The sequence below is a fragment of the Erinaceus europaeus genome, chromosome 2 (assembly GCF_950295315.1).
Source record: "Erinaceus europaeus chromosome 2, mEriEur2.1, whole genome shotgun sequence".
NCBI lineage: Eukaryota > Metazoa > Chordata > Mammalia > Eulipotyphla > Erinaceidae > Erinaceus > Erinaceus europaeus.
Genome location: NC_080163.1, coordinates 152,221,273 through 152,248,385, shown reverse-complemented (window position 1 = coordinate 152,248,385; position 27,113 = coordinate 152,221,273). Strand labels below are relative to the sequence as shown.

Here is a 27,113-nt window from a genome sequence, read left to right as displayed (position 1 = left end):
AAAAATGAATTTCAAACTTTTCTCTATAGGCACAGGCGTCTTGCTTTGTTGAAGCAAGTCAGTATCCGGGAAAATTGTTGTTCTTTGTGTTGCGATGAAGTAGCAGACACACAGTTGAAGCCATGTGGACACAGGTAAGAGGGTATATTTGTTCATTTCCTTTGTTGTTGTTGTTGTTGTTGTGTTGTTTTAACTTTATTTTGTTTGGTAGAACAGAGAAATTGAGGGGGAAATGGAATAGAGAGGAAGAAACAGTTGAACCACTGCTGACGGCTCATGAAGTTTTTCCTCTGCAGGTGGGGGACTGGGGCTTGAACCTGGGTCCTTGTGTATAGTAACATGCTCTTAACCAGGTGTGCCACTGTCCAGCCCATGGTCATTTCTTCTTTGGTACATTACAGTAGGCAAGTTCCATCTTGTTTGGAACTGCTTTTATAGTATTACCAGTTCCATAGCTAATATCAAGAGTTATTATGTCCAGAGTGGGCTGGATTGGGGATTAGAAACTGCCTAGTACAGGGCCATCTTCCAGAAATTGAAAAAGCTGCTTCAAGGGCTATATTTTGGGAGTGGGGTATCTTGCAGTTTCTCATAAAACTAAACTTTTTAGTTTTATTTTCTTTTTAATTTTTTTTTTTATTATCATGGTCCAGGAGGTGGCGCAGTGGAGAAAAGCATTGGACTCTCAGGCATGAGGTCCTGAGTTCAATCCCCAGCAGCACATGTACCAGAGTGATGTCTGGTTCTTTCTCCTCCTGTCTTTTTTTTTTTAATTTGTCTATATTTATTTATTTTCCCTTTTGTCACCCTTGTTTTTTTCTTTAATTGTTATTGTAGTTATTACTGTTGTTGTTATTGATGTCATCATTGTTGGATAGGACAGAGAGAAATGGAGAGAGGAGGGGAAGACAGAGGGGGAGAGAAAGATAGACACCTGTAGACCTGCTTCACCATCTGTGAAGTGACTCCCCTGTAGGTGGGGGCTGGGGGCTTGAACTGGGATCCTTACGCTGGACCTTGCACTTTGTGTCACGTGCACTTAACCCACTGTGCTACCACCCAATTCCCTCCTCCTGTCTTTCTAATAAATAAAGTCTTTAAAAATATATATTATCTTTATTAGACACCAGAAATCCAGAGAGAAGGGGGAGATAGGAAGAAGGACAAAGAGACACCTACAGCACTGCTTCACCACTCGCAAAGCTTACCCCCTGCAGATGGGGACCAGGGCCTTAAACATGGGTCCCTGTCCATTGTAATGTGCACTCAACCAAGTGCGCCACCACTTGGCCCTGCAAAGCTAAATTTTTCTTATATATATTTTAATTTTTTAAATATTTATCCCTTTTGTTGCCCATGTTGTTTTATTGTAGTTCTTGTTGTTATTGATGTCATTGTTGTTGGCTAGGACAGAGAGAAATGGAGAGAGGAGGGGAAGGCAGAGAGGGGGAGAGAAAGATAAGACGCCTGCAGACCTGCCTCACCACCTGTGAAGCAACCCTGCTGCAGGTGGGGAGCCTGGGTTTCGAACCGTGATCCTTATGCTGGTCCTTGTGATTTGCACTACCTGTGCTTAACCCACTGTGCTACCACCTGACTCCCCATAAAGCTAAATTTACACCTACTCTAATTCAGCCATTTCTTTTTTAAATTTTTTAAATTATATTTATTTTCCCTTTTGTTGCCCTTTTTTCTTTATTGTTGTTGTATTATTGTTGTTGTTAGGACAGAGAGAAATGGAGAGAGGAGGGGAAGACAGAGAGGGGGAGAGAAAGATAGACGCCTGCAGACCTGCTTCACCACCTGTGAAGCGACTCCCCTGCAGGTGGGGAGCCAGGGCTCGAATCAGGATCCTTATGCTGGTCCTTGTACTTCGTGCCACGTGCACTTAACCCACTGAGCTACCACCCCTCCCTAATTCAGCAATTTCATTCCTGGTTATTTAGCCATGAGAAATGAAAACACATGTATGTAAACAATCTTGCAGTGGGCTAGAGAGATTGCTCACCAAGTAGGGCATTTACCTTACCAGTGCTAAGTGAGCAACCCAGGTTTCTTGAGTGTTGAAGCAGTGCTGCAGGTGTGTCTCTGTCTCCCTCGTCCTCTTGATTTCTGGCTGTCTCTATCAAATAAACAAACATAATGTTAATAAAAATTGGGAGTTAGGCAGTAGCGCAGTGGGTTAAGCGTAAGTGGCGCAAAGTGCAGGGACCTATGTAAGGATCCTGGTTCCAGCCCCAGGCTCCCCACCTGCAGGGGAGTCGCTTCACAATCGATGAAGCTGGTGTGCAGGTGTCTGTCTTTCTCTCCCCCTCTCTGTCTTCCCCTCCTCTCTCCATTTGTCTCTGTCCTACCCAACAACAACAACAGTAACAATAACTACAATAAAACAAGGGCAACAAAAGGGATTAAGTAAATAAATAAAATATTTAAAAATAATAATTTTTAAGGTCATTCCCATTAAAGCTCCCAGCTAAACAATAACTTCTAAAGGAGTAGAATTAAAAAAAAAAAAAAAAAAAAAAGAAAGAAAGAAAGAAAAAAAGAGAGCCGGGTGGTGGTGCAGCAAGGATCGATGTAAGGATCTCATTTGGAGCCCCCGGCTTCCCACCTGCAGGGGAGCCGCTTCACAAGCAGTGAAGCAGGTCTGCAGGTGTCTATCTTTCTCTCCCCCTCTCTGTCTCCCCTCCTCTCTCCATTTCTCTTTGTCCTATCTAACAATGACGACATCAATAACAACAACAATAATAACTACAACAACAATAAAAATTTTTTAAAAAACAAGGGCTGGGGGACAGCATAATGGTTATGCAAAGACTTTGAAGCTTGTGGCTCCAAAGTCCTAGGTTTAGTCCCCAGCACCACCATAAGCCAGAGCTGAGCAGTGCTCGGGTAACTCTCTCTGTGTGTCTTTCTCTCTGTATTACTCTTTCACTAAAAATAAATAAAAAATATTTTTTAAAAAAAGGGCAAAAGAAGGGAAGATAAATAAATATAATTTTAAAAATTTAATAAAAGAAAAGAGGGCAGGGAAGATAGCATAATGGGTAACATAGAGCCTCAGATATGAGACTCACTCCCCACGCCACCATTAGCCTGAGCTGAGCAGTGCTCTGGTAAAAATAATTACTAAGAAGGAAGAGAAAATTTGAATAAAAACTGAGTGATATGAACCAACTCCTAGAACAGATAGAAGAAATTAAAATGATTATCTTATGCTATCTTTGCCTTTTGCCTGCTTCCCAAAAGCATAAGCTTAGATGATTTCACAGGTATATGAAATACTGCAAACATACATAATTTACCTGAATAGTCTTAGGAGAAAGGGGTATAGGAAATTAATACCGTCTCCAAAGATATTTGTTCTAATTTATTATTATTAATGAGTAGAATACAAAAAAGATGTGAATGAAGGGAATAAAACAGTATTATTAATATTTTTAAATGTTTATTCCCTTTTGTTGCCCTTGTTTATTGTTGTTATTGCTATTGTTGTTATTGAATAGGACAGAGTAATGGAGAAAGGAGGGGAAAACGGGGGGGAAAGAAAGACAGACACCTGCAGACCTGCTTCACTGCTTGTGAAGTGACTCCCCTGCAGGTGAGGAGCCAGGGGCTCAAACTGGGATCCTTACATCCGTCCTTGCACTTTGTGCCACCTGCAGACTGCGCTACCGGCCAACCCCCATTATTAATATTATTAAAAAAAGGAATAGATGACAACAGATGAGTGGCTGAGCAAGTTGTGGTCTATATACACAATGGAATACTACTCAGCTATTAAAAATGGTGATTTTTTTTTTACTGTTTTCAGCCCATCTTGGATGGAGCTTGAAGAAATCATGTTAAGTGAAATAAGTCAGAAACAGGAGGATGAATATGGGATGATCTCACTCTCAGGCAGAAGTTGGAAAATAAGATCATAAGAGAAAACACTAAGCAGAACTTGGACTGGAGTTGGTGTATTGCACCAAAGTAAAAGACTCTGGGGTTGGTGGCAGGGAGAGTTCAGGTCCTGAAACGAGATGGCAGAGGACCTAGTGGGGGTTATATTGTATGGAAAACTGAGGGGACGGGGAGGAATGGATAATTCCTGACAATATAAGAGATACATGACAATCCTTGACATCATCTCATTATAAACATTAATGGGGGAGGGAGAAGAACAGTCTTGCATATGTTGAATAATATGATGTCATTTGAGGACTTGATTTTTATTATATTTTAGTTCACTTAAGGTTGCTTGTTCCAAGAACCTATCAGCGATGTTAAATGATACTTATTGAATATGACTCAGTCAAACACTATCATCTCTTTAATGATGACATCTTGGAAGCATTGCAAGAGGTGTTGGGCACAAACAGGGAGGTCTGTTATTGGCATTACAACTTACATCATATAGTGGTGCAGTGGATAAAGCACTAGGCTCTCAAGCATGAGGTCCTGAGTTCAATCCCAGTGGCACTTGTACCAGAGTGATCTCTGGTTCTCTCTCTCTCTCTCTCTCTCTCTCTCTCTCTACCCCTCTCCCTCTCCCCATCCTCCTAGCCCTCTCATTAATAAATAAATATTTAAAAACAAAAAACAGGAAGTCAGGCAGTAGTGCAGTGGGTTAAGCACATGTGGTAGAAAGCACAAGGACCAGAGTAAGGATCCTGGTTCGAGCCCCTGGCTCCCCACCTGCAGGGGAGTCGCTTCACAAGCGGTGAAGCAGGTCTGCAGGTGTCTATCTCTCACCTTCTCTGTCTTCTCCTCCTCTCTCCATTTCTCTCTGTCCTATCCAAGATCAACATTAATAACTACAACACTAAAACAACAAGGGCAACAAAAGGGAAAAATAAATAAATAAATAGAGGTAAATCGTATAGTCCAAGTCAGTTAAACAAGACAGTTGAAAGAGGAATAAAAACTGGAAAGGGTAGGGTTGTCAGAGCGGTAGCTCAGAGGGTTAAGCGCATGTGGTGCAAGGACCAACGTAAGGATCCCAGTTCGAGCCCCCGGCTCCCCACCTGCAGAGGAGTCACTTCACAAGCCTTGAAGCAGGGCTGCAAGTGTCTGTCTTTCTCTCCCCCTCTCTGTCTTCCTCTCTTCACTCCATTTCTCTCTGTCCTATCCAACAACGATGACATCAACAACAACAACAATAATAATAATTACAACAACAATAAAACAACAAGCACAACAAAAGGGGGGGGAGCAAATTAAAAAAAAAAAAAACTGGAGTGGTCCGGGAGGTGGCGCAGTGGATAAAGCATCGGACTCTCAAGAATGAGGTCCTGAGTTCAGTCCCCAGGGAGGAAGGAAGGAAGGAGTAAAGAAAGAAGGAGGGAGGAAGGAAGGAAGGAAAAGAAAAAAAAAGAAAAGGGGGTCTGGTGGTAGCATAGCAGGTTAAGCACACGTGGCGCAAAGCACAAGGACTGGCTCAAGGATCCTGGTTTGAGCCCCTGGCTCCCCACCTGCAGGTGTCTATCTTTCTCTCCCCCTCTGTCTTCCCCTCCTCTCTCCATTTCTCTCTGTTCCTATCCAACAACAACAACTACAATAAAATAACAAGAGCAACAAAAGGAAAAATAAATAATAAAAAATTAAAAAAAAAAAAGAAAAGAAAGAAAGATAAAGGGAGGGAAGGAGGACGGAAGGAAAAAAAGAAAACTGTGAAAAAGATTTATGGAGAATACCACTGCTACCTGCAGCATCTTACAGTATACTAAAATGGATGCTTATAGTTTGGCCTTAGTATATGAAAAAGGAAAAAAAGAAAAATAGAAACCCAGAAATAAAACTAAAGCTACATGATAATTGAACAGTATTGTATTGAATCTAAAGTGAAAGACAGAATTTGGGTATCTGACCTGGGAATAAAGTCAGATGTTATCTCTACCTGCATATACATGTACATGCTTTTTGGAAGATGCATATAAACTTTAAACTTATTTTTCAAAATCAGAGTATGGAAGGTCAGAAAGGGGAGAGAAGCGTATTTTTTTATGTACATATTTACTGCTTGTTTAGCTATTTGCAATTACTACCTTTTTCAGTTAATGAGCTTACTAAAATCTTAGACTGAGTCAGTAGATCTTTAGCTTGACCTTTTGAAACATTAACTGAACTATTATTTGTGTCTTTCTCCTTAGTGACCTGTGCATGGATTGTGCCTTGCAACTGGAGACCTGCCCATTGTGTCGTAAAGAAATAGTGTCTAGAGTCAGACAGATTTCTCACATTTCATGACACACAGGAAGAGGCATTGTGGAATTATTTCTACTCAATTCCAACCAATGTTGAAAAAAAGAAAACAAAGACAAAAACATCTCTAATCAGTTGTACGCACATTGAAACTTATAGCCATGACCAGATTTTATGCTAAAAACGGTAGTTTGTCAAAGAAAAAAAAATTCTCTTAGAATCTAACCCAACTTACCAGCCGTAAGAATTTCCTTTTAAGGCCAGGGAAAGCTGAGTGGTAACAGCTAGGCCTGTGGTACTTCCATGAAAAAAAATAGGAGGCAATGCCCTCCTAAGTGCTGAAACCACGGAATCCTCTGTGTTGGGTTTGTTTGATTGATTTAACACAGGATGTTTTGTCTCATCTTATAAAATTTCTTTTTTTATTTTGGGCAGAAGTCATTCTGGGGGGGATAATGGCAAGCACTTATGGGCTAAGCATAACCTCCCATTGGTCAGAAATGCCTGTGTGTTAGTGTGGATATTGCGCTGCAAGACTTGAATCTATGAAACTCAACTCACACAAGTCACAACTACAAGCAACAAGGAGGGCCTGAGAGATGGTGCATGGACTGTAGAAGAAAACCCACATTTTTGATATTTCAGTGATTCCAAAGAACATTCTGATTTTTTTTTTTAACTGCAGAAAATTGATGGTATTTTCACATTCGTGGTGTTTCTATCCAATTTCAGTACCCACATTTTGTGAGGAGAAATGTTTTAACAACGCAGGAGGAGGTCTTAATCGCAATATTAGACTGGAGAAATTCGGTATTAAGGGTATTTTTAAGATACCATCAAATCAGGTTTATTGTTTTATTTGCTAAAGAACTTTTTTAAATCAGTATTGTTTCTGGAAGTCATATCCTTTGAAACTCTTAGTTTCAAAAACTCTTAGAGGACAGTCTGAGAGCACATATTCCTATGGTTTTAAATAAATACATGTTTTTTAATAGTAAATTCAATTATGGATTGTTGACTATGTCTTCATCAAAAGTGTTAATCCCTCTCAGGGTCTCTGGTGAAGACCTTTAAGAGTTTGGTTTTTTCTCCCAGAAAATTGGAAGGTAGAATTGTAAATTCATAGAACTTATTTTATAATGGTGTACCTCAGCAGCTGCCTTTCAATTTATGCCAAGTCCTTACTGAGTTTATACTTGAATAGTAAATATGTCTTCTGAGTTTTACAGTGTCTTAAACGTAATGCACATTTTTTTTTCCTTTCCCACCCTTTCTTGTTTGTAGCTAATTAAACTGTCCTATTACAGAGATGATTTCCTTCCTGGCTGTACTTGTTGGGGTGCTGGATTTTTTTCCATGTCTTTAGTCTTCCATAAATTCAAATATATATATATGTATATATATATACATATATAAATATATGTTCACTTCTTTAGCTTGTGGTGAATACAGTAATTTGCATCGAAGAAATAAAAACATTTGTTGCCTTTTTTGATTAAAAATTTTCAACTTTCATTGTTACTTTCTGCTAAAGTTCCAAGACTCAGACTTAAGGGCTATTTTCCAGAGTAGGGAGAATCAAGTATTAGAATTAAGCAAGATTAATCACCCAAAATATGTTTATTGAGCACCTAATATGTTCTGGGCGTTGTGCCTATACAGTATACAAAATACATCTGTTTGTGGAGCTTATGAATGTATGGCGATAATATATCTGTGTTTATTATAATAACTTGTTAGTGCCCTGAATATGTTTGGGCCAGCAAGATAGCTCACCCAGACAATGCAACTACTTTGTCATGCACATGACCACCACACCAGAGAAAGTTTCTTTCCCCTGTGTCTCTATGTGTGTACCTGAAAAACTCAGCTCAGGGTGGCAAAGTCCAAGTAATAAACTCCTCTCCCCCCTCCCCAGCCAATACCCCTCCAGAAGAAAAAAAACTAGAGACTCAGAGAGAGAATGATGGGGGCCTAATTTATATGGAAGCATGGGGGGGCTGAACAGATGGTCACCGAAGAAAGTAAATCAAAGCTCAAAAGAGAAATTAGGAAATGATTTGGCAGAAAAACTGAGGACAATTTCTGGACTGGGCAGCTAGGTGAAAAAAACATTAGGAAGAAAGGAGCCCAGTAGGCTTCAGTGCCCCTATAGCTAGTAGGATAGAAACTGAGGGGGTAGGGAGTCAGGCAGTAGCACAGCAGGTTAAGCACACGTGGTGCTGCGACAAGAACCGGCTTAAGGATCCCGGTTCGAGTCCCTGGCTCCCCACCTACAGGGGAGTCGCTTCACAGGTGGTGAAGCAGGTCTGCAGGTGTCTTTCTCCCCCCCCCCCTGTCTTCCCCTCCTCTCCATTTCTCTGTCCTATCCAACAACGACAACAAGAGCAACAAAAGAGAAAATAAATTTTAAAAAGAAACTGAGGGGTGGGTGGGGGGTAGATAGCACAATAGCATAGCACAAACCACTCTCAATGCCTGAGGCTGCAGGGTCCCAGGTTCAATCCCCCTACCACCACTACCATAAGCCAGAGCTGAGCAGTGCTTTGTAAAAGAAGAAAAAAATAAAAAAAATAGGCAGAATAGTATGTTCTGATATTAGAGAGATAGATCAAGAAGCCCATGCTAAGAATTTTGTATTTAAACTCTTTTATTTAGGAGCCAGGTGGTGGTGCAATTGGTTGAGTGCACATGTTACAATCTCAAGGATCCAGGTTCAAGCCCCTGATCCCTACCTGTAGGGGAAAAGCTTCATGAGTGGTGAAGCCGTGTTGCAGGTGTCTCTCTGACTCCCTCTCTATCACCCCCTCCCCTCTGGATTTCTGGCTATCTCTATCCAATAAATAGAGATAATAAAATTTTTTAATAATAAAATATTTAATTTCTTCTTTAATGAAAAAGAGAGAACCAGAGCATCACTGAGCAATGCCAGGGATTGAATTAAGAACCTCATGTCAGAGAAGCCAACACTTTATCCACTGCATCACTTCCCACACCATGATAAATTTTAAATGATGCCTCTGGCTCTATATGAAGAAGTGAGTGGAGCAGGATAGAGAACAAGTAAAAAATGGGTGTAGTAAGACTAGTAGAGAAACTGAAGTAGCTCAGGAGAGAAATGAAACTGGTCTGTAAATTCTGTGGAGATGGAGAAAAGTAAATGGAATTAATGGGTAATCTGTCAGAAGTCAAAAGAATACTAGCTCTCGGGGGTCAGGCGGTAGCGCAGTGGGTTAAACTCATGTGGCGCAGAGCACAAGGACCGACGGAAGGATCCTGGTTCAAGCCCCCAGCTCCCCACCTGCAGGGGAGTCGCTTCACAGGCGGTGAAGCAGGTCTGCAAGTGTCTATCTTTCTCTTCCCCTCCTCTCTCCATTTCTCTGTCCTATCCAACAATGAACGACATCGACAACAACAGTAATAACCACAACAATAACAACAAGGGCAACAAAAGGGGAGGAAGGTGGCCTCCAGGAGCAGTGGATTCATGGTGCCGGCACTGAGCCCCAGCAATAACCCTAGAGGCAAAATAAAAAAATAAAGTAAATTTGTATTCTTGGAGCTACTTCAAAGGGAAAGACATTTACTCCACATTAAAAAAAAAAAAAAAGGATTAACAAGTTATGTGGAAGGTCTGTTTATAGATCTGTACTCTGAACTTCATATAAACATTTAAGAATATAAAAGCCAGGCTCTTATTGTTGATATGCTGTACCCGAGAGGGGGGGGGGGACTAAACTATGATATTTTCTCCACTGAATCAGGGGAAGGCTTACCTAACATTCCCGCAAAAAGAAAAAATAAATTGCCAGCACTGGGAAGATAGCTCACTAAATAGAGTGTGTACCTTGCCATGTGTGCAGTTCAGACTGAAGCCCTATTACCACTTGGAAGAGCCATGGAACTGGAGGAAGCACCAGTGCTGCGGTGTGACTCCTGTCTCTATCAGAATTTGGTCAGCCCAAGAACGGTAAAACTAAACTAGAGCATAGGTCTGGCTACACAAACAGCCACCTTTTAGAATGACAAAGCATAGCCCTGGTGCCATATGCAGACTTCTAAGAAGCAATAATTCAGTCACAGAAACGAAATCCATTACACTAGCTGGAAATTACTTTCAACTATCTTAAATGTCTATGAAAACTGTCTAAAATCAGCTCTTCCAAATTTATTCTTACTGCCAACCCACAAAGGGCTCGAGAAATTATTCATGGAAAACTTAAGTAAATTCAAGTAAATTTTTCTTCAAAAGATTTACCATTCTGTTTTCACTGGAAAGCATGTCTTGGATTTTTTCCAGTATTGCTTGACAACTCAAGGACTGAGACCATCTGGAGTCTGATGGTTAAACAAGCTGTTAGGAGTGAGCCTGTCCCTATGACCTAGACCCTGGTCACCACTTCTCATCACTGTGCAAGTACACCCAAGCCTTGATTTCCTAATCTATAACACATTTTACTCACCTTGTAATGGCTTGAGTTTATTTTCTCAAAGTTTCAAGTGTTTGTGGACACAGTATTTGAAATTTGCATGAGTAAGAGGGTGCTCATTCTCACTTGATCTTAAGTCAGAGATGATGAAGTGGATTGAAGGTGGTCGCTCATTCTTTGACATCCTAACCTTTGTGCTATAAATGAAGTTTTTGCACTGCACCCTCCTGTGTGGGGTGTATATCTGCTTGGTCAGTAGAATTTAGTAAATTGGTTCTGTGCCCATTTTCAGTCTTCAAGTCACTGGTAGCTTCCAGTTTGTCTTTTTGAAATAAATTCTCTTGGACCCATTCTGTACCATCCTTTCAGAAAACCAAATGGGTTTTTGGGAAGACCTATATGAAAAGGAACTGAGATCTTCAATCAGTACTGGCTGGCCTCCACAACTGAGCTCGCTGCTGAAAGTCAACCATATCAATGAGTTTCTTCAAAGAGGCTCTAGCCCCACCAACAGATACAAGTAAACCAGCCCCAACAACAGATACAAGTAAACTGACATTTCCTGAGTCCAGGTGGTGGTGCACTAGGTTGAGTGCACACTCTACTATGCCCAAGGACCTGGGTTCAAGCTCCTGGTCCCCCCATTTGTGTTTGGTAGGGAGCGGGAGGCAGTCACAAACTGAAGCAGTGCTGCAGATGTCTCTCTTCTCCTCCACTTAATATCCCCCCCCAAAAAAAATAACCTGTATTGCCGATTAGTAAGCAAAAATAATTGTCTTGTTTTTAGAGAGAGGTGCCACATCATCAAAGCTTTTTAAAAAAATTATTGGATAGACACAGAAATTGAGAGGGCAGAGAGACACCTACAGCTCTACTTGTGAAGCTTCCCCCTACAGGTGGGGACCAGGGGCTTGAACCTGGGTCCTTGTGCACTGTAATATGTGTGTTTAACCAGGTGTGCCACCACTTGGCCCCCAAAGCTTTCTTCAGTGTGGTTGGGGGGCCTGACTCAAACCTGGGTCATACCTATGGCAGAGCAGTGTACTATTCAAGTGAGCTATTCCACCAGCCTGCAAAATAATTGTAAGCTACTAGATGTAGGGGTGGCTTGTACCAGTGATAGCCGGAACAGATGGGATTACTACTGAGTTTCCTCCTCCATTCTGATCCCACATATGGTTTAGCAATGGAGAGGGTAGGTATGTTCCTTTAGTCCAGAAGAAATGTGGTTTATTTAAAGTAGGTCATGAAGATTGCTGAATTTGCTGTGAGACTTAATGCCTTACTTAAATGCATGGCCCAGCAAACTTTCATAATTGTGTGTGTGTGTGTGTGTGTGTGTGTGTGTGTGTGTGTGTGTGTGTGTGTGTGGCACCAAGAGATAGAATCCTGGGTGTCACTCCTGCACCTTTCCTAGCCGTCTCCCAAGTCCAATTTTCTGTTTTTATGTAGTGCCGGGAAATAAACCCAAGGTCTCATACAAGCATAATACCACTAGGGAGCATGCCTAGCCAAATTTTTCTATATCTAGGCAAGAGGGAGAGACAGAAAAGAGGGATACCTGTGGTCCGGGATATGGCGCAGTGGCTAAGGCACTAGTCTCTCAAGCATGAGGTCCTGAGTACGATCCCCGATATCCCCAGCAGCACATGTATCAGAGTGATGGCTGGTTCTTCCTCTCCTCCTAACTTTCTCATGAATAAATAAATTCTTGAAAAGAGGGATACTACAACTGGGCTCCATCATCAAGACTTACCTTTCAGGTGGTGTCAGGGACTGAACCTAGAGACCCATGCAATGCAAGGCTGGCACTCTAAATCACCTCCCCAGCCCTCAGAAAACCTTTTGGGTATGACTTTTTTGCTGAGTCAGTGTCGATCAAAATGAGAACCTCTAAAATGATCTCACCCTGGATAATTAATATTCATTCAAGGATGTCTGCACCCATCCAAGTTGGTTCATCTTACCCTAAGATCTAAGTCTAAGCCAATTTATTATTTCCCCCCCCCCATTAGGACAGAGAGAAGACAGATTGGGGAAGAAAGACACCTGCAGACCTGCTTCACCTGTGGACCCCCTGCAATGGGAAGGGGGCCTCGAATCTGGGTCCTTGGTGATTTGTGTGCTTAACCCGGCGCGCCACCGCCGGGCCCCACTAAGCCAAATCTTAAACCTCTCTAGACGCGCAATATATTTGGCTAAAAGGTATAGGACAGCCGACAATGTCTAGAGTTCAATCAAGAGAAATCAACTATAGAAAATCGTTTTTGTGAAAATTGAGAGACCTTTTTCTGATTTCTCCAAGTGGTCCTGTCCAACTTTCATTTAACTCAAATGAGCCAAGAAATCCGTGCCTGCTCAAGCTTCTTTCAGATGCGAAGATGATCCTTGTGTATTGTATGCCATTCACTTCCTGCGGTTGAGACCACGAGAGGGAGTGAGTGCCTTGCAAACCAGCGACTGCATGATGCTGGATTGCTCAAAGATAAGGGACAGGTGCAAAAGAATTGCAGTTTGCAGCACTCTTTAAAATCTGGTTTAAGCTAGTTTTTTGAAAACTTGTAATTTATCCCCAAATTGCAATTGAGGGGATCGAGGTTCTTGGTTTTGATTCTTCCTGCGAAAAGAATGGGAACGACTTGAGATTTAATAGCTACACAGCATAACCAACCCCAAGCACAAGCCCACCCTCAGCTTCTCACTTCCTCTCCCTACCTCTGCCCCAGCCCCTTTGATTGGCAGCGCGCGCCTGTGATTGGCTGTCGGGACCCGCAAGGAGCGGAAGCGGTTGTGGTAGCCACGGTAACGGAGGCGGGGCTGAGCGCCCGGCCGCGCGTAACGGACGCGGGACCGCGCGGTAGCTGCGGCGCGTTCGCTCCCAGAGGCCCGGCGGGAGCTGTCCCGCAGCCCGGGAGCGGCCGGGCCTCACGCGCAGGCGCCGACCCGGCGGGGCTGTGAGCCGGCCGCGGCCTGGGCGGCGAGGCCTTCCCGATGCCGGCTGCGGCTCCGCGGAGCAGAACGGAGGCTGGACCCGGACCGCGGGCGGGGTAGGAGGTGGACCGGTCCGCTCGGCCGCGCGGGGTGGGCGGCGGAGGTGGCGGCGATGGACGCCCTGGAGGAGGAGAGCTTCGCGCTGTCCTAGTGAGTGGATGCGGGGCCTCGGCCCCGTGGGTGCGTGTCCGGGACAGGGGTGCAGTGAGGGGGCGGAGCGCCGCTCCGGGTGTCGGTTCTGCAACTGCTGTGACCGCGGGGTTCGCTCCCGGCGGGGGCGGGGGGAGCGAGGGGAGTGGGCGCGCGGGTGGCGTCACAGGCGCCATCACAATCCTGCGCCGCCCCGGCCGAGCTGCGGGCTCACAGCGCCCGTCCCGCCGCCGCCGCCGCCGCCGCCGCCACCACCCCGGGGACCCGCCCGGCGGGCCCCTCTCAGGCCCAGGTCCGGGCGCGGTACCAACCGAGATGCGGTGAGTGGGGGTGGGCCGGGGGTGCCCTTTGCTGACCTCGCAGCTGTCCCTGTTGTCATTGCTCCCGTGCGGTCCTGCTGGGTTTTCTGCAAGCGGGTCGTCTCTGACGTCACAGACGCGGTCAGAAATGCGCGGGCCCCGCTCTGCTTGGAGTTTTTGCTGCCTTAGAACCTACCGGGTTACTCAGTCGCTTGAAGCCCCCGGGGGTAGTTCAACTTGCTATTTCTTTTCTTTTTTTTCTTTTTTCCGTCCCCCACCTTCCTAGCGTCCTTTTTTAGTTTTTTGAAATATTTTATTATCTTTATTATTTTTTAAAAAAATATTTATTCCCTTTTGTTGCCCTTGTTGTTTTATTGTTGTACTTATTCTTGGATAGAACAGAGAGACATGGAGAGAAGAGGGGAAGACAGAGAGGAGGAGAGAAAGATAGACACCTGCAGACCTGCTTCACCGCCTGTGAAGCGACTTCCCTGCAAGTGGGGAGCCGGGGTTCGAACCGGGATCCTTATGCCGGTCCCTGCGCTTTGCGCCACCTGCGCTTAACCCGCTGCGCTACACCCCGACTCCCTATCTTTATTTATTTGATAGAGACAGCCAGAAATTGAGAGGGAAGAGGGTGATAGAGAAGGATAGAGACAAAGACACCTGCAGCCCTGCATCACCACTTATGAAGCTTTCCTTCTGTAGGTGGCGGACTAGGGACTTGAACCAAGGTCCTTGCTCACTGTAGTGTGTGTGTTCAACCAGGTGCGCCACCACTTGGCCCCCTTAGTGTCCTTCTTTAAAAAGGTCCTCAGGGGAGTCGGGCGGTAGTGCAGCGGGTTAAGTGCAGGTGGCACAAAGCGCAAGGACCAGCATAAGGATCCCGGTTCGAACCCCGGCTCCCCACCTGCAGGGGAGTCGCTTCACAGGAGGTGAAGCAGGTCTGCAGGTGTCTATCTTTCTCTCCCCCTCTCTGTCTTCCCCTCCTCTCTCCATGTCTCTCTGTCCTATCCAACAACAATGACATCGATAATAACTACAACAATAAAACAACAAGGGCAACAAAAGGGAATAAATAAAAATAAGAAAATTTAAAAAAAATGTAAAAAAAAAAAAAAAAGTCCTCAGGCAGTGAAGCAGGTCTGCCAGTGTCTGTCTTTCTCGCCCCCTTCTGTTGTCCCCTCCTCTCTCTTTTTCTCTCCTGTCCAACAACGACAGCAATAACAACAAGGGCAACAAAAATGAGAAAAATGGCCTCTAGGAGCAGTGGATTCGTATAGTGCAGGCACTGAGACCCAGCGATAACCCTGGAGGCAAAAAAAAAAAAAAAAAAAAAGTCCACAGTCATTATATAAAAAAAAATCAATTGAAATAGCACCTATGCCCAGCGTTTTTGTTTTTTTTTCCAGCTCTTCCGCCTCTGATGCAGAATTCGATACTGTGGTTGGATACTTGGAGGACATCATAATGGGTAAGCCGCCTTGCCACGATTTAACTTGTGCTGTTAAGTCCTTCTGGACCCTTGTTTCTTCTTTTTTTTTTTTTTTAATTATCTTTATTTATTTATTGGATAAAGACAACCAGAAATCGAGAAGGGAGGGGGAGTTAGAGAGAGACAGACAGACACCTGCAGCCCTGCTTTACCACTTGCAAAGCTTGCCTCCTACAGATACAGTTGGGGACTGGGGGCTTGAATGCAGGTCCTTGTGCACTGTAACATGCGCTCAGCCAGGTGTGCCACCACCGGTCCCTTGACCCTTGCTTCTTCTTGACCCTTGCTTCTTTTTTTTTTTTTTTTTAATTATTTATTTATTCCCTTTTTGCTGCTCTTATTGTTTTATTGTTGTAGTTATTACTGTTGTTGGATAGGACAGAGAGAAATGGAGAGAGGAGGGGAAGACAGAGAGAGGGAGAGAAAGATAGACACCTGCAGACCTGCTTCACCGCCTGTGAAGTGACTCTCTTGCAGGTGGGGAGCCAGGGGCTTGAACCAGCATCCTTACGCTGGTCCTTGTGCTTTGCGCCACATGCGCTTAACGTGCTGTGCTACCACCCAACTCCCTTGACTCTTGCTTCTAAGGACAGTGAAATCAGTCTTGATGTACAATATAAACTAAAGGGGCCATGTAGGGGCATACCCTGTTGAGTGCAGACCTTATCATGTGCAAGAACCCACTTTAAGGCCCAGGTCACCCACCACCTGCAGGGGGACGCTTCACAAGTGGTGAAGCAGGGTTGCAGGTCTCTTGTCTTTTTTTTTTTTTTCTGAGCAGTTTTTCTATTGTCTTTATTTTTTCCCTTTTGTTGCCCTTTTTTTTGTTGTTGTTGTTGATGTCATCGTTGTTGGATAGGACAGAGAGAAATGGAGAGAGGAGGGCAAGACAGAGAGGGGGAGAGAAAGACACCTGCAGACCTGCTTCACCACCTGTGAAGCGACCCCTCTGCAGGTCCTGAGGAGCCAGGGGCTCGAACCCAGATCCTTATGCCAGTCCTTGCACTTCACGCCATGTGTGCTTAACCTGCTACACTACCGCCTGACCCACACTGGTCTCTGTCTTTATCCCTCTCTCTTTTTTTATTTATAAAAAGGAAACATTGACAAAACCATAGTATTAGAGGGGTACAACTCCACATTTATCCCTCTCTTATCTCCACCTTCCCTCTCAGTTTCTCTATGTCTCTATTCAAAAAAAAAATGAATAAAAAGACAGCAGATAACCACAGATTGAGAGCCAATGAAAGAGCATATTTAGGTAATGAAGCACCTAGAAGTCACAGGACTCCTAAGTCAGAAAATATTGACCCACTTTGTCTCATAGAATGAGACCAATTTTATTTTGAGTATTAGCATTGGCATACCATAAAAAACACAGCATACCCACAATGATCCTGGGTCTGTACTCAAGGGAGGAGATTAGACATTCGAGCTCTGAGGTTGGGCAGTGTGTGGAAATGTACCCCTCTTATCTTATGGTCTTGTCAATGTTTCCATTTTATAAATAAAAACAAACAAAAAGCCCACAGCATAAAATGATAACCTCATGTCCATAAAGGAAACAAGGCATTGTCCTTTTTAACTGGTTCTTTATTTTCCTGCATTGAGAATTCTCATTTGTGGATCCACCTTGCATCTCTATGTTCTGATAATTAATGGACTATCAGTAATGCCCACTAAAGTTTTTTTTTTTAAGACAGTATTCTTTTTTTTAATTATATTTATTTATTTTAATTAATTTATTTAAGAAAGGAGACAGTAACAAAATCATAGGATGGGGGGGGGTACAACTCCACACAGTTCCTGCCACCCAATCTCCATATCCCATCCCCTCCCCAATAGCTTTCCCATTCTCTATCCCTCTGGGAGCATGGACCCAGGGTCGTTGTGGGTTGCATATATTTATTTATTTATTGGATAAAGATAGTCAGAAATTAAGAGGAAGGGAGAGAAAAAGGGAAGGAAACACCTACAGCCCTGCTTGACCACTCGCAAAGCTTTCCCCCTGCAGGTGTGACCAGGGGCTCAAACCCGGGTCCTTGAGCACTGTGATGTGTACTCAAGCACTGTGATGTGTACTCAAGCCACTATGATGTGTACTCAACCACTGTGATGTGTACTCAACCACTGTGATGTGTACTCAAGCCACTAAAGTTCTAAGACAAGTGGTGTGAAAGAGAAAAACTTAAATTTGAGAAAAATTACTAAGTTTCCTGAGAATTATGAAGAGAATGCTACTTCTTTAAGAATTAAGGGCATAAGTTAAAAAAGCTACACACAGACCCTGAAGCTACAGAAGCTTTGGTCAATTTTTTGGACATTTTTACACTATTTTAAAAAATAATTTCTGCGTAAGGATCCCGGTTCGAGCCCCCGGCTCCTCACCTGCAGGGGAGTCACTTCACAGGTGGTGAAGCAGGTCTGCAGGCGTCTTTCTCTCCCCTTTTGTCTTCCCCTCCTCTCTCCATTTCTCTTTGTCCTATCTAACAACGACAACATCAGTAACAACAACAATAATAAATATAACAACAAGGGCAACATAAGGGAATAAATAAATAAATATAAAAAATAATAATTTCTGTGAGATCTGAAACCATTTGGCAAAGTACTCAGATCTACTGGATCTCTCCTAAGTGTTACAGCAGACGCATGTTACTGATAAGTTTCTCTATATTTTTTCTTAAAATAAAATAAAATTTTAAAAAGCAGGGCTGGGTGGTAGCATGCCTGGTAGAATCCACACATTGCAAGATATAAGTTCAAGCCCCCAGCCCCCACCTTCATAAGGTGAAACTGTTGCTGCAGGTATCTGTCTCTTTCTCTCCTCCTCTCAATTTCTCTCTCTATTCAAAATTAGTAAATAAATATTTTTTTAAAAAAAAGCTAGGAAAATAGCTCAACTGGTAGAGCACAGGATTGGTGTGTCTGAGGCTGCTGGTTTGACATTTGGCACTACATGTACTGGAGTGGTAATTTGGTTTCATCTATGTGAAACACTTTTTTCTTTTATATTAAAAAAAAAAATCTTTTTTTTTTTAAAGTATAGGGATTGGGAGATAGCACAGTGCATAGAGCAACATACCTTACCCTGGGTTCACCATGTGGGAGCACCTTGGACAAATCCAAAAAGCTTCTATGGATGGTGAAGTTACTTTGGTGTCTTTTCCTTTCTTCTCCTTTTTATACAATTTAAAAAGTTAACACTGGGAAACCCACTTAGTGCTATTGCTTGTGTAGAGGGCTCTCAGTTTCCTAGCACCTTATTTTAAGAAGAAAGAAATAAAGGAAGGAAGAGGAAGCGGGGGGAGTCAGGCAGCATATGCTTGGTTGAGCGCACACATTACAATATACAAGGACCTAGGTTCAAACTATAGGAACCCACCTACAGGAGGGAAGCTTCATGAGAGGTTGAAGCAGGGCTGCAGGTATCTCTGTCTTCCCCTTCCCCCTCAAATTTCTGTCTCTTTTTTTTTTTTTGCCAGAGCACTGTTCAGCTCTGGATTATGGTGGTGCGAGGGATTGAACCTGGGACTTTGGAGCCTCAGGCATGAGAGTCTATTTTGCATAACCATTATGTTATCTACTCTCCGCCCTCTGTCTCTTTCAAATAAATGAAATGTTAGACCTTGAGGGTGGCACAGTAGATAAAGCATTAGACTCTCAAGCATGAGGGTCCTGAGTTCAGTGCCCGGCAGCAGATATACCAGACTGTTGTCTGGTTCTTTCTTTCTCCTCCTATCCCTTTCATAATATATATATATATATATATATATATATATATATATATATATATATATAGAGAGAGAGAGAGAGAGAGAGAGAGAGAGAGAGAGAGAGGAGAGAGAGAGAGACACACACACACACACCAGGGGTGGGGAGGTCCGTCCTAATGATCATGCCACAACCCATACATACAGATAATTTATCAATAATCTCCATGTAGCTATGAGAATTTCCAAACTTTCAGTTCTTTTTGCCCTTACATGCTGTGAGAAAATGAGCCATCTGTAAGCCCACAGTATTTATATCAAAGTTTGTTTCATTGTTGAGGCATTCTTTTTATTTTCAGAAATGTTTGGGGAATAGAGAATTTTAACAACTGAGAAGAGCATCAAGTGTTCCTCATTAAGGAATCTCTTTTCAGGACTTTTCATCTAAATCCCACCCAGCAGTCCTATCTGACAGGTACAGTGACCATCCTCATTTTCCAGTAATGGAACTGGAGCTTAGCAAAGTACCGTGCCAGTGGTCACACAACCATAAGTGACTGAGGTGGGATTTGAAAACAGGTGGTCTACCTCTTTCAGAGCCCATACTTTTAGTTTCTACACTGTACCAGTGCTGAAATAACAGAGACCCAGTTTGTTCCTTTATAGGAAAGTAGAGAGTTCCCAGGCTTCCTGTAAGAATGTGGTTTTTTTTTTAAGATTTAAAAAAAATATTTATTTCCTTTTTGTTGTCCTTGTTTTATTGTTGTTGTTGATGTCATTGTTATCGGATAGGACAGAGAGAAATGGAGAGAGGAGGGGAAGACGGGGGGGGGGGGGGGGAACCAGGCACCTGCAGATCTGCTTCACTGCCTGTGAAGCGACTCCCCTGCAAGTGAGGAGCTGGGGGCTCGAACCCAGATCCTTACACCAATCCTGGCACTTTTGCACCACCTGCGCTTAACCTGCTGCGCTACCGCCCAACTCCCCCCAAGAATGTTTTAACAGAAGCAAGCCAACTGAGACTTGTGAGAACTATGGTGGTTATCTTTGGGAGGTTGTAGGGTGGGGATATGGAACTTTGGTGGTAGCTTTGATGTGGAACTACACATTGGGATCTTATAATCTCGTAATAAACTATTAATAACTATATATGTGTTTAATTAAAACTAAAAAACAAATCCATGAGGGGGGAAATGTGCTTTAAATGGACTGGAGGATGATGGCAGTGGGCCGTATGACCATGTGAGTGTACTTAATGTATTCAAATGCACTAACCACTAAGAAAGCAGTTTCTGCTGACGTGTATCCTGACCATAGATTAGACTGTGTTTTAGTGTCCCTTAAAAACAATTGTGGGGGCCAGGTGGTGGTGCACTTAGTTGAATGCACATGTTACAATATGCAAGGCCCTAGGTTTGAGCCCCCCAGTCCCCATCTGCAGGGGGAATCTTTGTGAGTGGTGAAGCAGTGTTGCAGGTGTCTCTGTGTCTCTCTTCCTCTCTACCACCCTTTCCATCTCTATTTCTGGCTGTCTAGATTCAGTAAATAAAGATTAATATAGGGAGTCGGGCTGTAGCACAGCGGGTTAAGAGCAGGTGGCGCAAAGCACAAGGACCGGCATAAGGATCCCGGTTCGAACCCCAGCTCCCCACCTGCAGGGGAGTCACTTCACAGGTGGTGAAGCAGGTCTGCAGGTGTCTATCTTTCTCTTCCCCTCTCTGTCTTCCCCTCCTCTCTCCATTTCTCTCTGTCCTATCCAACAACGACAACAATAATAACTACAACAATAAAACAACAAGGGCAACAAAAGGGAATAAATAAATAAAATAAATATTAAAAAAAAGATTAATATATATATAGCGGCCCATGAAATGGTGCAGTGGATAAAACATTGGATTCTCTGGCATGAGGCCCTGAGCTAGTCCCTGACCTTGCATATGCCAAAGCAATGTGCTGGTTCCCTCCCCCTCTCTCCTGTTAATACATAAATCTTTAAAAAGTAAAAAAAATTGGGAGTTGGCTGGTAGCGCAGTGGGTTAAGCACATGTTGCAAGGACCGGCGTAAGGATCCTGGTTCGAGCCCCCGGCTCCCCACCTGCAGGGGAGTCACTTCACAAGCAGTTTAGCAGGTCTGCAGGTGTCTATCTTTCTCTCCCTCTCTCTGTCTTCCCCTTCTCCATTTCTCTCTGTCCGATCCAACAACAATAATAACTCAACAATAAAGCAACAAGGGCAACAAAAGGGAATAAATAAATATTTTTTTAAAAAGTAAAAAATTTCTGGGCGGGGGTAGATAGCATAATGGTTCTGCAAAGAGACTTTCATGCCTGAGACACCAAAGTCTCAGGATCAATCCCCTGAACCACTGTAAGCCAGAGCTGAGCAGTGCTCTGGTAAAAAGAAAATAAAGACTTCCGTGGTCCGGGAGGTACTGCAGCAGATAAAGCATTGGACTCTCAAGCATGAGGTTCTGAGTTCTGTCCCTGGCAGCACATGTACCAGAGTGATGTTTGGTTCTCTCACTCTCTCCTCCTATCTTTCTCATTAATCAATAAATAAACTGTTAAAAAGAAATTTTCTATTATGATTCAGATGATGAGTTCCAGGTATTACAGAGAAATTTTATGGACAAGTATTACCAGGAGTTTGAAGACACAGAAGAGAATAAACTCACCTACACATCTATTTTTAACGAATATGTAAGTGGATTTTTGTTTTTATTACTAGAGATAAGGGTTATTTAAAATGTAATTTTAGAATCAAAAGATGTTAAATTTTGCTCTACATTTTAAATCTTCCTTGGTGTATTGCACCAAATACAAGACTCTGGGGTGCAGGGTGGATGATTCAGGTCCTGGAATATAATTGAGGATCTAGTGGGGGTTGAATGGAAATGTGGAAAATTGAGAAATGTTACACATGTACAAGCAATGTATTTTACTGTTGACAATAAACCATTAATCCCCCAGTAAAGAAATTTAAATAAAAAGATAAGTAAATCTGCCACCAGGACATTATCAGGAGGAATTAGATTCTAATCTAGTTTAGTTTTCATCTATCATTTCCAAGTAGTACAGCACCCGGGACTGTTTTTCCAAATGCTTAATGATTTCGTCAGCTTACCTTTTGAAAGATGTTTGGCTTTATAATCCAGCTTTCTAATACAATGTGTGAGTTCCTTATGCCTTGTATTTTTATACTTTTGACCTTTTTTGCTTACCTTATGTATGACTCAAGTATGGTGGCAAAACTAAGACATGAACCCTGAAACTTCAACTTGAAAATAGAAAATATTTATTTTATGAGAATGGAGTTGATGTGGAGACAGAGGACCCTCCAGCATATGTAATGTTGCGTGTCAAATCCCAGACTTCATTCATGCAAGTCCTATGCTCTACACCCTGAACCACTTTCATGGCCATTAAGACCTTAACTTTTTTTTTTTTAACCAGAGCACTGCTCATCTCTGGCTTATGGTGGTGCAGGGGACCTGAGACATTAGAGCCTCAGGTGTTAGAGTCTCTTTACATAACCAATATGCTGTCTGCCCCCATCCCTTATTTACTGTTTTAATTGCCCTTGGGTTATTGCTGGGTATCAGTGCCAGCAATATGAAACCACGGTGCCAATTTTTCATTTATTTTTTTTCCTATTTTGTATAGGACAGAGAGAAATTGAGAGGGGGTGAGAAAGACACTTTCAGACTTGCTTCACTGCTCATGAAGCATCCCACTTGCAGGTGGGGAGCAGGGGCTTGAACCTGGGTCGTTGACCATGGTAATTTGTGTGCTTAATGGTGTGCCACTGCCTATCCCCTTTTTTTCTTATTAAGTCCCACTGCTGTCTCCACTCACATTAGAATGTTTATCTTGTTTAATTTAGTTGCCTGCAAGTAAATGCCTTTCTCCCACAAAATGGAGAGGCCAGGCCAAGTGCTCCTCCAGGGCCGGGGCTATATTTTGATTCTCTTTGGTATCCCCAGTACCTTGCATAGTGCCTGGCACAAAGACTAGGAAACACTGTGAAAGCCTAGAGAACGTGCTTTCTAAAAAAAGAAGTCTTAATGGTTATGCAAACAGACTCGTGCCTGAGGCTCTAAAGTCCCAAATTCAATCCCTCCACACCATCATCAGCTGAGCAGTGCTCTGTTTAAAAAAATAATAATAAATAAAAAGTCTTGTTTCCTTAAAGTGTGATCTGACCAAGATCCTTTCCACCGTTAGATTTCCTTGGTAGAAAAGTATATTGAAGAACAGCTGCTGGAGCGGATTCCGGGATTTGACATGGCAGCGTTCACAACAACTTTACAGTGAGTTGTATTGGGCCCTTTTTAAAATCTTCCTCCTTCATTCTCCTCAAGGCTTAGAGCACTTGGTGGTCAGGTCCTGGGCAGGAAGACAGTCTGTATCATCATGAAACAACCGTCCTCATCTTTTGTAGGCACCATAAAGATGAAGTGGCTGGCGACATATTTGACATGCTGCTCACATTTACAGATTTTCTGGCTTTCAAAGAAATGTTCCTGGACTATAGAGCAGTAAGTCACTCTTGCCTGTTTAGTCAGTAACACTGAACCATTTAGAAGGTTCCAAGTAAAATTGTCAAACACTGAGGGCCGGGTAGTGGAGCACCTGGTTGAGCACACATGTTACAGTGCATAAGGATCCAGGTTCAAGCCCTCGGTCTCCACCTGCAAGGGTAAGCTTTGCTAGTGGTGAAGCAGGGCTGCAGGTGTCTGTGTCTCTCCCTGCCTGTCTCACCCCTTTCCTCTCGATTTCTGGCTGTCTCTACCCAATAGATAAAGATAAGTTTAAAAAGAAAAAAAGAATTGTCATGTAACACACACACACACACACACACACACACACACACACGCTGGTAGCAGCTAGTAAAGTGTTGAGTAAGCCTCTGTCCTCTGGCTGAGATTCACCCTGACTGAAGAATTACAGGTTTGATGAAGTAAGTCCCAGGCATTTGTTAGGGTCTCTGAATCAGAAGAACTGTGGCCATGGAGATGGCTTAAAAGGTAGAGCACAGGACTTTGGGATTCCAGACTCAAAACCTAGCACCACGTACCAGTGGTACTCTGGTCTCTCGCATTCTCATAAAAATAAATTAAGTAGTACTGTTGGTGTCTCTCTGTTATCTTCCCTTCCCCTCTCAATTTCTCTATGTCCTATCAGAATAAAGAAAAAGAAAGAATGGCTGCCAGGAGCAATAGATGCATTGTACAGGCACCAAGCCCCAGCAATAACCTTGGTGGCAATAAAAACAAACAAGTAGGTCTAATTCTGCTCTGCTTTATAGTACAGAGAGAGAGACACCAAAGCATCGTTTTGGCACATGTGGTGCCAAGGATTAGACTCAGGATCTCATACCTGAGAATCAAAGAATCCAAGGCTTTATTTGCTGGAGCACAGGGAGGTACAGTTTTTAAGAGTGATCAGAGCTGGTGCTGAGCAAAATTACACACATCCTCTTTCTCTCCCTGTGTCCTACCTGATGGGCCACTGTCCCAGCCTGGGGTTCTCTTGCCCCTATTTCTTTTTCTCTTAAAATTGTTTTTTCTTTCCCCCCCCCCCCTTGTGTAGGAAAAAGAAGGTCGGGGACCGGACTTAAGCAGTGGGTTAGTGGTGACTTCATTATGCAAATCATCATCTGTGTCAGCTTCCCAGAACAATCTTCGTCCCTAGACTTCACCTCCAGAGAATGGATTGATTGTTCTACACCTCACCCATCCAATTGCCTGGGACAGGCTTTGGCCACTAGCAGCAGATTACATCATGGAAAAACTTGACTTTGTTCCATACCTCTTCATTAATATTAAGTATCACTGGGTCAGAGAAAACAGCCTGACCCTCCTGGGCCCTGTTCTCCTGAAACCTTTTGTGTTTGTAGCCCTAACACTCTGCCCCAACTAGACATCCCTTCAGGTGGCTTCTGAGTCAGGCTTCTCTGGAGCAAACATTCCATCTGTGTGTGTGTGTTTGGGGGGGAGGGAGCTTCCCCAGATATATGTTGATGTGAGCGCTGTTGAAGAACCCACCATCATCATTCCCCTCTGTCTCAGTAGGCTTTGCGTGAATCTTTTCCTACATTGACAATGTTTCAGTCCTTCAGCTTCAGTAGGGCTTGGGGTTGGGAGTATTTATTTAGGGAGTTAAACTGGTTGCCAATCTGGAGATTCCTAAAGCCCTTACTATTAATAGCTAGTCTTGGCTGTAGAAATCAGCTAAAATGAACTTTACATATAAAAGCTACCTGTGAAAAACCAGTTCCTAGTCTCACATTCATAGTCCTTTTATCACAGTGTCTTCTGCTGTCTTGATGTAGTCCCACTATTTCCAGAACTTTCCTCTTTTAAGCATTTTTGTAAAGATATTTTTATAGATGGATACTCTGGCTAACTTAGTGGATATAATCTTGGAACTCCCATGATTACCCACTTAAACATCAAAGTATTATATGCTGTATGCTTTTTAGATGTAGTGCTATGAAAGCAAAACTGCTTTCTCTGTTGGCGTTCCTCCTTTATCAGGTGCCAATGAATGTATGCTTATGCTCGAAGCAGATTAAAAGGTATCTTTTGCTGATAGCATGTTGAGTCTTACCTAAAACCCTGTCTGTATAAATTAATCCATCAGGTTTTCTACGGGGCAGGGACTCTTTTAATTCCTCTTCCTGTCAAAATTTCCTACCAAGATGGCGTTCCACAGGTCTAGCTCAGCACAAATAGAGAGTAAGTGTCTTTGTCAGTCATGTATCTGCTTTGATTCAGTACACTGGCTAAGTTGATAGAACGTGCACTATAGACTGAAAAATGTTACGTCTTTAGAAAAAATATAGTTCAATTCCCAATGTTTACCTTAAAATTTTTTTTTTTTAAATAAGAATAGGTACTGACTTTCCATTAGGCTACTGTGGTTTTGAGCTCTAGGCTATGCATTTTTCTGTAATGATGTGTTGCTTATTACATATTTTTGTACTGTGAGTAAAATTGCAAGAAGTTTTTGCAAGCAGCAGCATTCTAAAGGAGTCACCCCTTTATCTGTTGTTGTCAGGTTATTGTTTTGGTCTTGTAGAAGCCAAAGGCATGCTCAGAACTATGTTTTTAAAATGACACCTGGTCTTGCTCTCCCACTTGCTCTTCCTTAGGGAGACTGCTGACTGCAGGCGGGGCATGTGGGAGCACATGGTGATTGAGAAAAAAACAGAGGAGCAAGTTCAGAAATGAAATTAACGAGAAGATGAAAGATTCTCACCCATTTCCAGTCAGAAAGTATGTGAACTTTAATATTAGGAAATAGGCTTTCTGGTTTCATTCAGAGCAAACTGGTAGAAAGTTACACACAGGAACTATATCATCATATGCCACCTTCCACAGGATGCAGGCCTGGGGTGTGTGGGGTCCCTTTACTGCTTAGACCTCTTTACCAATAGGAGGTAGTATTCAGCCAAGCTGCAGAATTGAAGGACTGGGTAGGTATTAATCTGAATAAAAAAGGCGTTCTGCTAAGCATTTTAAGATCTCCACTACAATCAGCTGTTCTGGGATGTGACAAACCTGCTAAAACTTGCCTAGGATGATGGTCTTTCCTCTTCAGCTTCAAAGGAAAATGAGTTGATTTTTCTTAAAGCTAAACTCTTACAACTAAATCCTAGAATAACTGTCATTTACTAAACTCTGGGACACTGGTGAGTAAAAACTGGCTAACAGACCTGGGGATCCGATTTCCTTTCTCATCCCTTTGCAGTGGAATAGTTCGTGCAGATGTATGAATCTAGGTTCATTTTAATTGTTACCAGTTTCAAAAGAAAAGCCAAAGGGTGCCTAGAAATCCCTTCTGTT

General features: G+C 43.0%; 2 protein-coding genes across 5 annotated transcripts in view; both read left to right on the top strand.

Annotated features, from left to right (window-relative positions):
• Positions 1 to 7,621, top strand: part of RSPRY1 (ring finger and SPRY domain containing 1) — a 58,955-nt gene extending 51,334 nt beyond the window's left edge. For 2 of the 3 annotated variants that reach the window (XM_060185502.1, XM_060185503.1), the window contains 2 exons: positions 30 to 134; positions 3,815 to 4,743. In XM_060185502.1, coding sequence (XP_060041485.1) covers positions 30 to 134; positions 3,815 to 3,926 — 217 coding nt within the window. In that variant the 3' untranslated portion in view covers positions 3,927 to 4,743. Of the gene's footprint in view, positions 1 to 29; positions 135 to 3,814; positions 4,744 to 6,134 lie in introns of those variants that run through there. The other variant, XM_060185504.1, reaches the window with a different exon arrangement.
• A 5,793-nt stretch (positions 7,622 to 13,414) lies between these two features.
• ARL2BP (ADP ribosylation factor like GTPase 2 binding protein) lies at positions 13,415 to 26,311 on the top strand. 2 transcript variants are annotated; one of them, XM_060185499.1, is made up of 6 exons: positions 13,415 to 13,757; positions 15,469 to 15,530; positions 21,857 to 21,963; positions 23,488 to 23,573; positions 23,705 to 23,801; positions 24,856 to 26,311. In XM_060185499.1, exons 1-6 carry the CDS (start codon positions 13,720 to 13,722, stop codon positions 24,955 to 24,957), a joined length of 492 nt encoding a protein of 163 aa, XP_060041482.1. In that variant the 5' UTR covers positions 13,415 to 13,719; the 3' UTR covers positions 24,958 to 26,311. The 2 variants fall into 2 exon arrangements, with proteins under 2 accessions (XP_060041482.1, XP_060041484.1); XM_060185501.1 differs by lacking the exon at positions 13,415 to 13,757 and adding an exon at positions 13,782 to 14,077.
• The last annotated feature ends 802 nt before the right edge of the window (positions 26,312 to 27,113 follow it).